Source organism: Opisthocomus hoazin, chromosome 4 (genome assembly GCF_030867145.1).
Source record: "Opisthocomus hoazin isolate bOpiHoa1 chromosome 4, bOpiHoa1.hap1, whole genome shotgun sequence".
NCBI classification, from domain to species: Eukaryota; Metazoa; Chordata; class Aves; order Opisthocomiformes; family Opisthocomidae; genus Opisthocomus; species Opisthocomus hoazin.
This window is the reverse complement of record NC_134417.1, coordinates 38,249,566-38,264,569: the sequence shown is the minus strand read 5'-3', so window position 1 is coordinate 38,264,569 and position 15,004 is coordinate 38,249,566. Positions and strand designations below refer to the sequence as shown.

General features: G+C 38.3%; 1 protein-coding gene across 2 annotated transcripts in view; it reads right to left on the bottom strand.

The window, feature by feature from the left end:
* The window catches only part of VPS41 (VPS41 subunit of HOPS complex), a 115,431-nt gene that overhangs the window by 36,334 nt on the left and 64,093 nt on the right, over positions 1 to 15,004 (bottom strand). For both annotated transcript variants that reach the window (XM_075418604.1, XM_075418606.1), the window contains 4 exons: positions 12,773 to 12,919; positions 11,503 to 11,569; positions 3,988 to 4,085; positions 1,480 to 1,609 (listed from right to left, as the gene is read on the bottom strand). In XM_075418604.1, the coding sequence (XP_075274719.1) occupies positions 1,480 to 1,609; positions 3,988 to 4,085; positions 11,503 to 11,569; positions 12,773 to 12,919 (442 nt within the window). The remainder of the gene's footprint in view (positions 1 to 1,479; positions 1,610 to 3,987; positions 4,086 to 11,502; positions 11,570 to 12,772; positions 12,920 to 15,004) is intronic.

Genomic DNA, 15,004 nt, shown 5'->3' with positions numbered 1-15,004 from the left:
AAACTTTATGATGGTTTAGGACACATTATTATACTTTTACAGGACTATTACACTACATAGCCTGCAATAAACTTATCCTCCCCATCAAGGTCAAGGCCATCAAAAGCATAAATGATAGATGCCATAACCCCTGGGGACACAGCACATCATTACAGCAATGCATTTGCAATGCTGTAAGTTAAGGTTATATGTATAATGCATTTGCTTATACCCTAAGCCTTTATTTTTGAGTAAGCTCAAAGTAAAAATGTACTTAAAGGTAAAATCAAACACAAAAGAGGACTGCTCAGAATAGCTATTATTTCCACGGAACCCATGAAGAAACACCATCAACATTTCATAGGTACAGGAAAGAGAACCATCCCCCATTGTTTATCTCTATCTATACACACATACAAATACACTCCTGAACTGATAAGCAATTCACAAAATAATGCTTGCTTTAAAGCCATTCAAAAAATTTAGACTTGTCAGATTAACTAGAATATTCATTAAGCATAAAAATACAACTGTGTACATCAATGTTCTGCTTAGGGACAAGTATAAAGAAATCCCAATTCTACTGATAGCAGCAAAGATGTTTTGGAGATCAGGAGATATACTATATTTCTAGTGGCTTAAGGGCATTGATGTACACAAAGAGGTCTGCCAAGCCTATGATTTGAAGCATGCTGCCAGAGAAGATGCTTGAAAATCAGATTCATGGATTTTAAAAGCCAGAAGGAATGTTTCTGTATAACACAGGCTATATAATCTTCGCCAAAGAATTCTGCATCAGCTTTGCCATGCATCTTTCTGAACTACAACACATATATCACAAAACCATCCCATCTTATTTAAAAGACTGCTGTATATTGTGCCAGGGCTTAATCTTCCTGTCTGCTACATAATTAAACCTATCTTCTAAGTTGAACTTCCCAAACTCCAGTTTCTACTAATTACATTTTACCATTCTGGGGTCTCTTACACACCAACAGCTTTGTCAGTACAGGGAAGCTAAATATCAGTGTGCCTGTTTTAAGTTGATCCAGATGCATCTTACTGTTGAAATGACAGTTGTTCCATCTTTGTCTCTAATGCAACTTTTCCAGACACTGTATCACTCATTTCGCCATCCCTGAAGGAAGCCCTTTGTGTCCAAAGTGACACAAGAGCTACGGATCACGTGTTCAGTATATCTCCATGAAAGATACCGCTTTCCACAATACTGGACATTACATGAGATCTCTATTTCTGCCTTCCCCAGTATGTCCGACTTAATAGATGGTGTTACAAATCATTATGTTTAAATATAGACATTTATTTTCTTTCACATGACTAGCTCTTGTGGATTTCCACTTTACACTTCAGTGTCACAAGTAGTTATAGACAGTTATTCAAGGAGATGACATGAAAACGAAAAAGGAGGCTGACACCTCCCAAATCAAGTCTTTTTTAACCAAGTCATGAAAACAAAACAATATTAAGAACTACACCTACCTAAATGATAATCTCTACACTCATTTTCCTGAAATCCTCGTACTGTTAGTGCATCAGAAGAGATCTCTTCACAGGACTCAGGTAGGGGTTGCACAATATCCAGTCTAGGCCTTGCACAACACTCCACTTCCTAGAAAAACACAAACATCTTAGTGGCATCCTACACAACTAGGTTAGCAATGCCAACTGATGGTCATCTACAAATAAGGCTGAAATACAACAGCTGCAAATGTTCCCAAATTTCCAGTACTTTGCACTGGGTACTCAGTTGCAAACCACACAACTTGCAAAGCTGTGCCCCACAGAGTGCCTGTAATTGCATCTGAAAGGGCTTGCTTCCCTTGAGCAGATCACCGCAGAGAGGAGGTTTAGACAAGACACAGGTCTAACTCTTCCCCTCAGTTTGCTCACTATTTTTCTCCTCTTGGTCAAAGAATTTTTCAGGGCTATCACAGATGATCATCAACCATTGCATTCAACAAGCAACGGAACAATTTAAGACACATTCTCAGCTGGGCTCAGGCCCAAAGGACAGAGGTCTATGAATCAATGATATTCTGCTACCAAGATGAACTTGGAGTTTTTTTAGCTGGTGTTTAATTTTGCACTTTTAAGTGTCCAGAAGCAGTAGGGAAAAAATTAATCCAAGAATAATCTAAAACCCTTGCCGTGCTGATGATCTTAGAGTAACATGAACTTTCAAGTGCAATGTAGATGGTTATGGTAGGACAACATCATAGATTTTCACATTCTATCCAAGACAAACCGCTGTCTTCAACTAGCTGTATTTTTAATTAATTCAATGTCCAAGACAATCCCTTCTTTTCTACTTCTGGCTGTGAACTATAAAAAAATACAGAATGAAAGAGCGAGGAGACATATTTAAGTGTATTGACACAGCTCTAGCCTACCCACTTGGCAGCAGCAACACTTGGGTCTTTTCTCAATTTAACTGTTCCAGTGCAAGTAGAAAAACAAAACAAAAGAAAAATTATCAAAGCAATTAATGAGTTCACCTCTGATCCATATTGTAACAAATAGGAAGGTGTCGTTTGAAAGCTGTGAAATCATGCGTAGGAAGAACAGTGTTCCTCACAACCCAACAGCTTTCATAGAGAGCAGTACTTCTGCTGCAAGGTCGGGCAGTTCGGGCTCCATAGAGCCAAGACACTAACAGAGGGTTCCCATCACACCAGGGCAGACACAGTGTCAGGGAGCAGAGTACTTTTGTTTCCTTGCTAGAGTTACCCACCCAGAGGACTGAGCAGTTATCAAAGTCCAGCATTCGGAGTTTGTTTAAAAGGCTAATTAAAAGCACATACAAAACTCTCTTTCCTATGTTCTATTACCATTATATCACCTGAAATTGTCTTTTCATCTTTCTTTCCTGAAGCAGTCAGAAAGAGTTTAACCTCTATAGTCACCACCTCCTTTATATTAGCTCTTTTCCCATGCTACTTCTTCATTAACAGCAGCTTCCCAATTTCCTTGCTCCCTAGCACTTCAACCCACCTTTTCCTCCCCCCTCCTCATCCCATTTGTTTGTCTCCTTTTCTTTCACTGACTCTCTCGCACTAGAGGACTGTTGTACTGGCTCTCTTGGGAAACGCTGCTGTGACATTATTTTTCTCCTTAATATAAATAAAGAAATAATAATCTGACATCCTGCAGCAGAGCTAGAAGCTAACCCTATTGATTTCAGCAGGCTCGAGCATTTGTTTGAACCTTCAGCATTTCATTGCCTAGCAACTTGTGCACCCAGTTGCTTAAGGTTACTATGGTGATGGCTGTCTAATGCAGACGTACTATCAAAGAGATGATCAAGAGCATCTGCCATTCTCACACTGCAACTTCAAGGATTTCCTCCACTGCCTCGTCTTTTATTTGGCAATATGAAATAAAAGTCAGAGACAGACACAGCGCTTGCCCACGTGCAGTAAAAACGGCTGACATCAACTCTAATTGCTACTCATCTACACACTTATCTGGGTGTACACAACTAAAGGTCTTGGAAGCGAGGAAGACAATGATGCCACTTGCTTGCTGCAATCATACATCCCACCCACACCACAGTGACTCCTCTTGCTTGAGTTGATCAACTTCACTGCTCTCATTTCATCTCAGATGCAGTGTCAGCAAGCCCCTCTTACGGCTAAAAATGATCCTTTATTTTATCTGGTGCAGAAATAGCATAGAGAGAGGGAGAGAAAAGGAGATAGAAAGAGACGAGTGGGAAAAAAGGAATGAAAAAGGAGCGAGAGAGACTATCTAAAACCCTTCTCTGCTTCCTGCAAGAAACAAAGGAACCCAGAGAGGACTTCTGAAAGGTAAGTACATCAGTCTTCAACACCACCTCCGCTGACCTTGTAAGTCAGAGAGTTTCAAGCACTGTTCAGTAGCAGCAGACTGCAAATTCTTTCACAGATAATCAGATCTGCGTGACTAGTTTCAGCTGCAACTCACAGGGCAGTTTAGTGCTGTGAAGAAACTGTAACATAAAAATATTACCGTTTTTTCGGAAATCTCCTTTACATATGAAAGTATAACAAGCTGGTCGCAGAGAGGCGCAAGTCCACTGATATAGAATTCAGTGTCGAACTGGAAAACTGAAATAACAGAAAGAAAACAGATTGTTAAATAAACGAATGTGTACGAACTACTCCCTAAGAAAAACACACAACTGATTTTCAGCGGCAATCAACTGCATGCGGTAGCACTTGAGAGAAATGAAGACTCAGTACCTATAACAAATCTACAGACTTCCCAGTTGGATCAGCAAGATGAAAAATTGCATTTAACAGATTAAATTCCATTAAAGCTTGCAAGAAGAAATGTTTGTGCTCCAGGACATGCTAGAGATGAAACATTTGAAATGAATGGTCAGCCTGATTTTCAGTAATCACATTGAAAAAAAGGAAGCAAAACCAAAACCAAGTTCAATAAAAAGGGCAATAAACAGAACATCTTCATTGGTTTGCATATTTGCAGAAAGTTCATGTGGCCATAAGCGAATCACACCTGCTACACCTACTGGTACGATATATGAAAATATAAAGATCATTATTTATTTATGATCACTTTGAACATCACAGGAAGATTTACAGAAACCCTCATTACAAAGAAAACATACAGTTAAATAGCCCCTTGTTCATAAAACTGAAAACATAATTTCCTGAAACTGGTCTCAAAATCGAGACAGTTACGTGATGACTATTTAGAGAAAACAAAAAAAGAGTTGAACTATATTTACAAAAAGGCTCATTAAAGCAGACCTCTGTCACAGAAATAGCTTTTTAGTTTTATTCTGCTGGATTTACAGTGCAGGCATTCAACATCTGGGAAGCCCGTTTTGCGGGCTCCCTCTCTCATGGGGCCCGAAAGAGGAATCATCGAAGTGCTTATATTACAAAAACTTACACCTATAAGCTTTTACAAAAATATCAGATGCATCATCATTTTCTGCCAAAACATGGTTTTATGAGAACCTAAACATAAGCAGGGAAAAAAAGTTTCCTTGCTTATTGCTTAGCACGCTACATTACTAATATCTACTGTGAACTAAAATAGTTACTAATTATTTTACTAAAGCAAACAGAAAATGCAGCATAATGACACTAAATATAAAGCTAATTTTCTTCAGTTAAGATAATCAGAAGGAACAGGAGAAATAATCATCCTCCTGCTAAAGGAGAGAAAAATACTGTCAAATAAAGTACAGATTTGACACCTGTCTCTCAATGAATAAGCAAATACTGGTTTTCTCTTAATGACTGTTGACACTTTGACATCGGGGGGGATGAAAGCATGGCACAAAGGTAGAGCACTCAATCTATTCTAGGAGAGAATAGGTTCACATTTGTAATCCTGTACACAATTATTTTGTTCTAGCCTGCAAGACTGATGACATTACTTCAACTGTGTCACACGGTGCTCTGAGTGATGATTTAAAACAAACCATCTCAGAAACATCTACATAGTGCATCTTATTCCCAACTTACAATTTTGTATTTGGCACTTGCAAAAACATACGGAAGGCAGGAGGAAAAATACGGAAAAGAAAAAACAAAGTCAAATTCATAATGCTGGCTAGAAGGACAAGCAAAGAAATTTTAATTTCAGCTTTTAAAAGTGTCAAGAGAAGGCTCTCAAAGGCATATAAAATCTTGTGGTTTGAATTTGGAGAGGAAAACAACATGGTGAATGGCACATTTATAAAGATTATGGGGACAGTTTTAAAAAATCATGTGTGTTTCTTTGACTTTCACTGGAACTTTAGTTCCTTTGCCAGTGAAAATGTAACGTCCACGTAATGGTATATTTAAGATCGAGCAGTAGCACTGTTCTGTGAGACAAAAATAAATACACAGAAATAATCACTTCAAGTTTTGTTTTTAAATAGGGTTTAGTTTCCTCGTCTTCACTCTCCGCTTTCTCTCAGTTCATCCTCCTCAAGAGGCCTTGTTGAAACACAATGCTCTAGCTCTGCTGCTACAGCCTTGAACAAAGAATAGCTGGCATAGACAGTGCTTCTTGACCTGAGAAAAACCTTTGATGCCGCTAATCAAAAAAAGTTTTACTGAAAAAAAATTACAGAAGTTGTAGCTACACAGATCACTAATAGGTTAATTTGACTTACCCTCTGGACACTTGGTTGTGATCAAGGGGTAAAAAAAAAATCCAACATAGAAGTATCGCAGAAATGCCGTTAATTTGAAAAAGATCCAAAACAATTAAAACAGACGTAGTATCAAAGTAAATGGGAATGAAACAAGGTATGGCTGTGTGTCATATATGTTTATGCCTGTCATTAGAGAAGATGGAAGATATGCTGACAGTGGATCTACTCTATGTTCAGCATCTATGTACAGCTGTCAAAGAAATTACCAGGAAGCAAAAAGAAGAAACCTGGAAACCTTTTTTTGTTGTTCATTAAATGAAATGTATGACATGCACCATACTACAGAAATAAAACAATATGTTCTACATTATTTACCCAAACTCTATAAAGCAACTTTCTCTGCAATTTAAACATCCACGCACATGCAGTGGACTAAAAGAAGTCTATTTCGTTTAATCAAATCTCAAAAAGCAGCCCCTGCAGATGTATAGAGTGAAATTCTGGTTACAGTCAGAGGCTTTTGCCATCAGTTTCAGTGGGGACAAGGTTTTAACACTGTCTTTTGGGAAAGTAAGGAGGAAGCTGAACTAGCATGCAGAGAATTAACACGATACAAGAAATGGAAAAGTCAACACACAAGCTAATTTTTAGATAGCCCACTCGTATATCAACAGCAGCAGAGCCACAAAGCACCACGAACTGGTCCAGCTTACCTAGAATTCTGCTGCACTGTTAGCTGCTGGGGCGATGCCACTACACATTGCCAAATTACCTTATAACTAGCTACTTCAGCTACATCTGCAGCATTTGTTTCAAGATGGTATCTCCACCACTAGTGCTTTTACTGAGCTAGGTTATTTATGCAAAACAAACCAGTATACAAAATGGAATATGTCGATTATCTATGATCATGTTCATGCAGATGCATTTGATATAAAATATAATTTCTTTTTTTTTTTTCACACAGTCTGTGCATTCAGTTCCAGTTGGAGGACCAGAAAAGGTCCCATCTAAGTATCACTTAAGCTGTCTTTAGATGGATAGAAGCAAATCACAAACATATATAGGGTATTTTTACATGTACTGTTCAACATAATCCTTGAAGAAAATACAAATCTCATTTTTTAACATTCATGTTTTTATCTGAAAATCTTCACATATGAACACCTGCCCCAGCATTTATGTTTCGTTACCAATGGTTTCTATCTGGCATAAGACTCTGCAACAGCCTTCATATACGCAGATTTCCAAGGCAGACGCAGCTCTGATTAGACGCCTGATGAGCAAGCTCAGGACGTGCCCAGTTAAAGAAATGTCAACTGTGACTCAAAAGGAACCGCACACTTCTGGGAAGGTGCGGTGAAACAACCCACATGAAGAGCCTTTATTTGGGCTTGACTGTCCTTAGAACTCCCTGCAAATTTTCTACCAGTACTATCTGTGAAACCAAGCATTTATTTACCAAATCATGTGCATATTGTGATGACATTTCAATAGACTCTTTTTCCTTGAATTTCAGTAGGAAGAGCAGTAGGGCAAGACTAAAATCAATGGCAGGTCCTATACATAAATGATCAGCAAAACCTGATGCTTCCAAACTTGGAATTCACACCCTCTACTATTTATTTATAATCAAAATAGTTGGAAAAGTAATATTCAAAATTATTTTTGTTTGAATGTTGAAGGTTCAGAAAAGCTTTAGAGAGAATTTAGCAACCATTAATCAATCATTCTATATATAACTTTGAATGCTACATAGCAAAGAGGATAAGCATTTTCATTAAAGCAAAGGAGGGCAATGAAAATGATGCTGTTAATCGAATATGATCACTGAACAACAAAAAAACACCTAGGCTTAAAATCAAAACTCTCTAAAGCCTCTCTCACTGAAAGCTGTTGCCTCACTACTTGCTACCAGCACAGAAATAAGCAAGATTTTTGCTACCAAATCAAAACAATTTCTCTCAATTACAGTATCACACTAAACAGAAACATCATGAAAAAAGCCCACTACCTCATCATGCCAGTAATTATCCATCTGGTGAGGTCTACTTAAATTAGAAAAATGTTTTGTCTACTGTAAGCAGTGTTACAATTTGCTGTTTTACCTTCAGTCAGGTTGTGTGAAACAGAAGTGCTACCGTTGTGCTCAAACCATCTCATCCCTATTCCATCTCACACAGCAATAAAAATAATCTGTAGAAATACAACAGTTGCCTGTACAACTCTGCAGCTAAAGACACACACAACCTTTAAGGAAATCCCATAGAATCCTTGATGACTACCAGAAAGTCAAGAGTTTAAGTTTCATAGCTTCAAAGTTGATATTCTGAAAAACTCTTTTTTCTATTAGACACTGAACTGAGAAAATTTTGCTAACCAACAGGGAAAATATTCAGGAGTCTTGATAGTCTTGACTAATTTTATCAAGAAATTTCTAAATGATCAGTTTGGCTTGTGGCAAAACAGGATGAGCAAAAGTCTAAGTGGAATCAGCTACCTAAATGGGTTGGGGTTTTTATTTTTTTTTTTTTTTTTTTTTTTTTGCAATTTGCTTCTCAGAGTGTAGCAGACTTGCTTCAATGAAATGCTTGCATAAATCAGCATATAAAGTTGATGACATTTAGTCACACTTAATTTCCTGCTCATCACATTCATTAATTAAGCTTTAGTTCCATTTATATAAAGAGAAAAATGTTGGTGTGGTAGATCCCAGTATCTCACTTCACAGACTGAAGAAAAAAAAAAAATCCCATGTTTTCTTTTCAGATAAAAATGTGCAATTTCAGTGCTTGATGGTAGCTTGTCGTGCAGTTATATAACTATTCCCTCACAAAACACAGCGATGTGCTGTTACAGACATATGCACTAAACATGTAATTTTTAATCCAGAATTCTACTTTGTGGGGAATCTGGAGGAATGCAGAGGGGAGACAAGTGCTCAAGGCGCATTGCTGGCTGGTTGGCACCTGAAATTAAGCCGAGATTTGTCAGATAAAATTTGGGCTAATACAAATTGAATAGGAAGTCTCTAACCGACTTCAAGTCTTCTACTGACTTCCAGTGTTAATCTCTGTTTTTTCCACTACCATTAACAACCTCATTAACAGAGGCAGTGACAAAGTACTTCTCCAGAAAAGTATATAAAATCCTGAGCTACTTGACAAGGCCATCGAAGACCAGATGCCCCTTCTCACTTTGAAAAGACACCATCTTATCTGCAAAGTGCTAATTAGTTCATTAGCAACCAGCCTTCTCATGGGCTCCAGTTGAGGAAGGGTTCCCTGTATGGACCCTTGTCCAGCATTACAGCTTTTGTACACACATCAGGAGTGAGCACAGAGGTCAAGCACTCTTTAAGAAGTATCACAACGGCATTTAGTCCATGTTAAGCCTGTAATTCAATACCAATACTTTCTAATCAATACACTACTTCACAGCGGTAGCTGACAGAGCTAAACTGATAGGATCTGCTCAGCTAACATACATTTAAACCTAAATAGAAACATTTTACTGGAGTTTATCTTCGACATTGAACGAAGACCCACAGCGGCAATGAACTGTAACGTATAACCAGAGACAACAGAAAAGGATTACTGCAGAAAAGTGCCATTAATATACTGAAAGATGTAAATAAAATCAGCAGTGCCACACAGATCTCAGTGCCTAAGAGCCGTTTAATTCATCTAATTTCTCTTAGAGGTAATCACAGTATTATCTTCTTTAAAATCAAACAGGTCAGTAGTGTTACCTTCCTGCATTATGGGCCATCTGGTTTAGCATCACGGTAGGCACCGTATTTATTTCCTGCCTCAGCTTAGGTATAGCTATGTTTCAAGACAGAATCAGAAGATGAGGAGGACCTCGTTACGCAGGATCCTACGTACCTAACTTGCACTGCAGGAAATGCTCCGTTTCCTTACTCACTGGGCTGCAAACCACCACAGAAACCTTCATGATCTACTAATGCCATCGGTTTACTATGATACTGCTGTGGAACTTTGAGGCCCTCAGAATGGCTCCAAAAGAGCATAAATCTGAAACTGCTGAGACACTGTATTATCATAGATTTCATATGTATTACCCTGATGAGCAGAGAAGCGAGTATGAAATCTCCTACTTCACTTCTGGTTTTCATTCCAGGCACAAAATTGTAAAAGCAGGGGGGGGAGTAAAAATCAAAAAACCCACACCACTAAACATGACAGAAGTTATACTGTGCTATGGTTTCATTTTTCATAAGTATGTTGCCAAGACGTTATGAGTCAAAACATCTGAAGGATATTCAGCTATCCTGCCACTGAAGGTTATTCTTGTCTTGTATAAATTCTTTACATTATGAAAGCATATCAGCTTATGCATCCGCTTAGGATCTTAGTGGTCTTGCAAAAATCTATAATGGTTGCTGGTCTGCCCATTAATAATACCAGACCTTCCAGCTACGCCACTGAAAAGTAAAGTTGAAATAAAATTGAAATAGATGTTATGGCATGACATACAGCTCTGAAGACCACCTTCTATATGACTATATCAAAAGCTATTGTAATTTATATTGAGACTTGAATGAATATCGTATCTCTCTTCTCCCCCAATCTAATACCCACATTCCAATGAGTGCTGCTGACAGCATTTGGCAAAGCTGTTTCAATGCTTTGACCTGAAACCAAAAAATCTCAAGCATATCCGTTAACATGTTGAGTAAGACAAAATGCCAGTCCTCAAGAATACAGAGAAGATTTTAGGCTAAAAACTGTAAGATGAAAAAGTTACTTCCACAAAAATCTTTAACCTTCCGGTCTACACCGAAGTAGTCTGATGACAGCTTTTCTTTTTTTAAAAAATTTCCAATAAAGTCACATTAAGACTAATAAGACTAGCTCCCTCCACATAGACACATGATAGCTGAAGTAGAAATTGCCTCTGTTCACTTGTCACTATGTAAACAACCCCATTTAATTATTTTCTAAAAGCTACTTACAGGTACAGAAAAAATTATATACAAAATCTGAGGCTAAAACTCAAGACTGAACCTATCCTTGACAAAATTCTCTCAAATATCTTAGAATTATTCTGTTGGGACCATGTCATCTTAAAACAACAAATAACAACAATTTAACCAAGATTAAAAAACAAGTTCTCTGTAGGAATCTGCATGAAGGGAAAGTTAAGACATCCACTGTTCACACAAGCATTTTAGATGATCACAGAATTTAAGACTTTCTATGAATTGAAAAAAAATTATGCAGGAGGACATTATGACAACTTCATCAATTAAAAATGAGGACACATTTATGTTACCACTACATGATGCCTCTGAGCTGTAACAGCTTTTTCAGGCTAGAATGAGAAAACAGACCTTTAAAGCTTATATAATTTCGAAAAAGACCGCAATCGTACAATCATACCTATTTCCACATAGCGGTTTGGAAGGTCACGCATTTCACTGGCATGCCGTTCTTTTACTGAGCAAATCTACGAAACAGAGATTTGGATCATTATGATGAACAAACTGCAATTCCTAAAATGATACTAACTTTTCCTAGAAACTCTTTTCCTTATTGAGGCACTCTCGGACATGCATCTCTGTATTTTGAAAAACACAAGGTGTAGAACAGAGACGATGCATCAGTGAAGAAGAAAACCAGACAGGAAAGTTGTAACTGTAGTCCACAGCCTTATAAATATGCTGGGAGAGGAGAAGATGGACCACAAAAGAGAAATCTGAAAACATGTGCCCACTATGATTTCTTCATAGTAGCATATACGTGAGCTTGGTTTTGGCATCTTCTCACACTTTGCATCTCATTACCTCACAATTTCAGTCAGAATACGCTACTGCAACTCTCAATAACAGGAGGAGAGCATGTAGTAGAAAGAAATGCAAATACCCAAATGCTGTGAAGCACATATGATACAATGGGGAAGACAGATGCCAAACTTATGACAAACCTCTTCATTTGTAAAACTCTTAAGTTTAATTCTCCAAAAGCTTTTTCCGCTTCACCTACCTCACTTTACCCTCCCTTTCCATCTGCTCCTACCGAGCGCTTTTAATTTCCCACTGTGCAGCGATGTAGCAGTCTGTTATTAGAAAACAGCTAACAGGCTTGTAACAAACTCATGTCAGGTGCTGGTCTGAGCAATCACAGTCAGTCTGCGGCACATGAGTTCGAAACGCCAGTTCCCTGCTGAAAGCAGAACAAAACCCCAAGCAGCCTGTTCCCCCACCCCATCCTTTTTTTTTTTTTTTTCCCTGTGGTTCACTGAAATCGTGTGGTTGTTTTAGCAGTTACAACCTCCTCAGCCCCCAAAACAATCCCCTCCAAAAATACCTCATGGTAAGTTGTTCTTCCTAATGCTAATCAAAAGAAATGAATTCAACAGGCCACTGAAAGCTTTCAGAAGAGGAAATCTCTCCAAGGCACAGAGGAGAGACGTGTCCCCGAGGATTACGTTCGCTGCGTGCTCACACACAGAGATCTGTCTGACCGCTGGGTCTCCATCACTCCTCCTCCTCAGGAGGGTCAGTCCAATGACATTTCTATGGCAGCAGGAGTTCTGCACACTGTAGTCAGACCAAATTCTATTTTTTTTGATTGTCTTTGCTTTTCAGAAATAATCCTCTGTTTGTCTGTGATAACAGCAAGCATTTATTACAAAGACAGGTAATTGCACCTTTACTGAATTTCCCCAGCCAATAATCAGCGTTAAATTATCCTTCCAGCAAAGGCTGCAGGGATACATATCTGGGCGAAGGCTTATGTCATCCCGAGGCACATTGGTAATTCTTTGCTTGGAGATCATGTCAAGTATCTTCACGCCCTGAAAGTTTAAATGCAAGAGAACTTTATTCGGTGTGACAAACTCCTACTCACCACATCCCATATTATGTTGTACACTAAGGCAGCCATAGAAGTTTATGGCGTAAGTTTCAGGGTAGGGCTGAGGGCACCAACAGAAAAAGCTGTTGATACAAACACCCATGCAACCCAGGAGGTGACAGAAGGAACAACGTGATCAGAGTAAGTTAGATGTTTTAAATTCACATGCCGAATGAAAAGATACAATAAGTGAATGAGTGACAGATTAGCAACTCTGGTCATGAACCAGTTCAGCTTGTTAGGCTGGTGCTGCTACTGGAGAAATGAAAAAATCCCAGCTCTTCCACAACAGCCCCTATAGAGAAGCAGAAATTTCCACCCTGGAAAAAGAAAAGATGTGAAGCTACAGCTCATTAAGATAAATGAAGCCAATCTGTACTTCTCCAGAAACGCATTTCTACTTTTACACTAAAACAGAAAAGCAAGCATATTTAAATAATGACTAGTTTTGTACGCTGTCATTTTTCACTGCCTCCTCAGGAAATCTCCTAAACTAACACAACAAAAAGTTGAAAGAAAGGAAGATTAAAGTCATTTGAGAGAGAGAGAGAAAAAAAACACACCTATTAATCAGATTTTTCCATGCCATTTAGAAAGGTGAGATATAACCTTTCCGATGGCAAAATGGAGATTAATTTCATGTTAAGTAATGACTTGTTCTTAGTGATTTAAAAACAAAAGTCCACAAAATAAAACAAACCATTTTAGTAGATATTTCCTTTAAGCTCAGTGAGCAGAAAAAGCAACTCTCATGATGACTGAAAAGGGGATGGAAGGGACCTTACAAGGTCAGTGTCCAGGATGCCATTCCATGTTAGGATTTTTCTAGTGACAAAACTGATTTAAAAGATTCCTCTGCCTGTTTCTGTTCCCCCCCACTGTGAATTTCTATGTCCCCAGCTGTACAGATTCAACCATTTGTATGTGAAAAAATCTAAACATGGAGGTCATGATCTAAGCCAGGTTTTGCCTTGTTGTTTGTGGGGGTTTTTTGGTGTTTTTTTTTTTTTTTAAATCACAAGGGCCAGTAAGTGGTATGGGGGTGGGGTGTTTTTTTTTTTCAGTGATCTTTGTCACTGAAGAACTGTGAGCATGGAACACACTCACATTGGCACCTCTCAGGTTAACAGCCATCAAAGTTTCAGAAAAAAATTTGCAAACAGCATCTGCAACTTACAGAGCCCAGATCTCCAGGTAACATAAACAAGAATGTTGTGCTTTGTGGTTTTTAAGCTCATCTGATAAAATCTGCAATCTTGCCTGCACATCATTTTAATACAGTTGTCTTTTATTAATCTTACCACTTTGTCTTCAACGATGATTTTCAGATAGAAGTGACCCATATTACACCCTCTGTTTGTCTACAAGGCAGCACATCCCATGTGTGATAGACTAGCTTACATTTCAAGTGCCTTTCAAACCAATAGTTAGACGTATGCCATTTGCATCATGAACCAAAAGGACTTCCAGCGTCAAACTCCTATCATGAAGGAGCCCAAAACCTGTTCAACTGAGTCAGGGAGCCTAATGCCTCTAGGGATTTGCTTCTCAAGTGTCTCAGTTTGTAAAAGTTACACTTTTGGCCATGAAGGATGGAGAAGAGGGCATAGCACCAAGCATGGGTTACTTGAGCATTTGACAAGCAGAATTAGACCTTGCCTATATCAAGGAGCCCATCTCAGAATACTCAATGTCTAACAAGCTCACATACATTGTGTCAAAAAGAAAAAAAAAGGCATTAGAAAATAAAAACTAGGTAGCCACACACAGACTGTAAGAAGCAAGGCTATAAAAGATTTTCTCTGACTTTGAAAGTAAAAACAGAACACAAAATCTTGCTAGAGGATGGAGAAATTTTTAAAAAGGTAAAGGTGGAAGGGAAAGGCCAATAACCAAATATGTTAATCTTTTGGAGGGCAAGTGTCATTTCATTTTTCATTGAAAGATAGGCCCTGACCATGGCTTTTTGTCTCTGACAGATGGCTCTCAACATTTTATTAGTATTCTGTGTTCTGATGTGTCACAT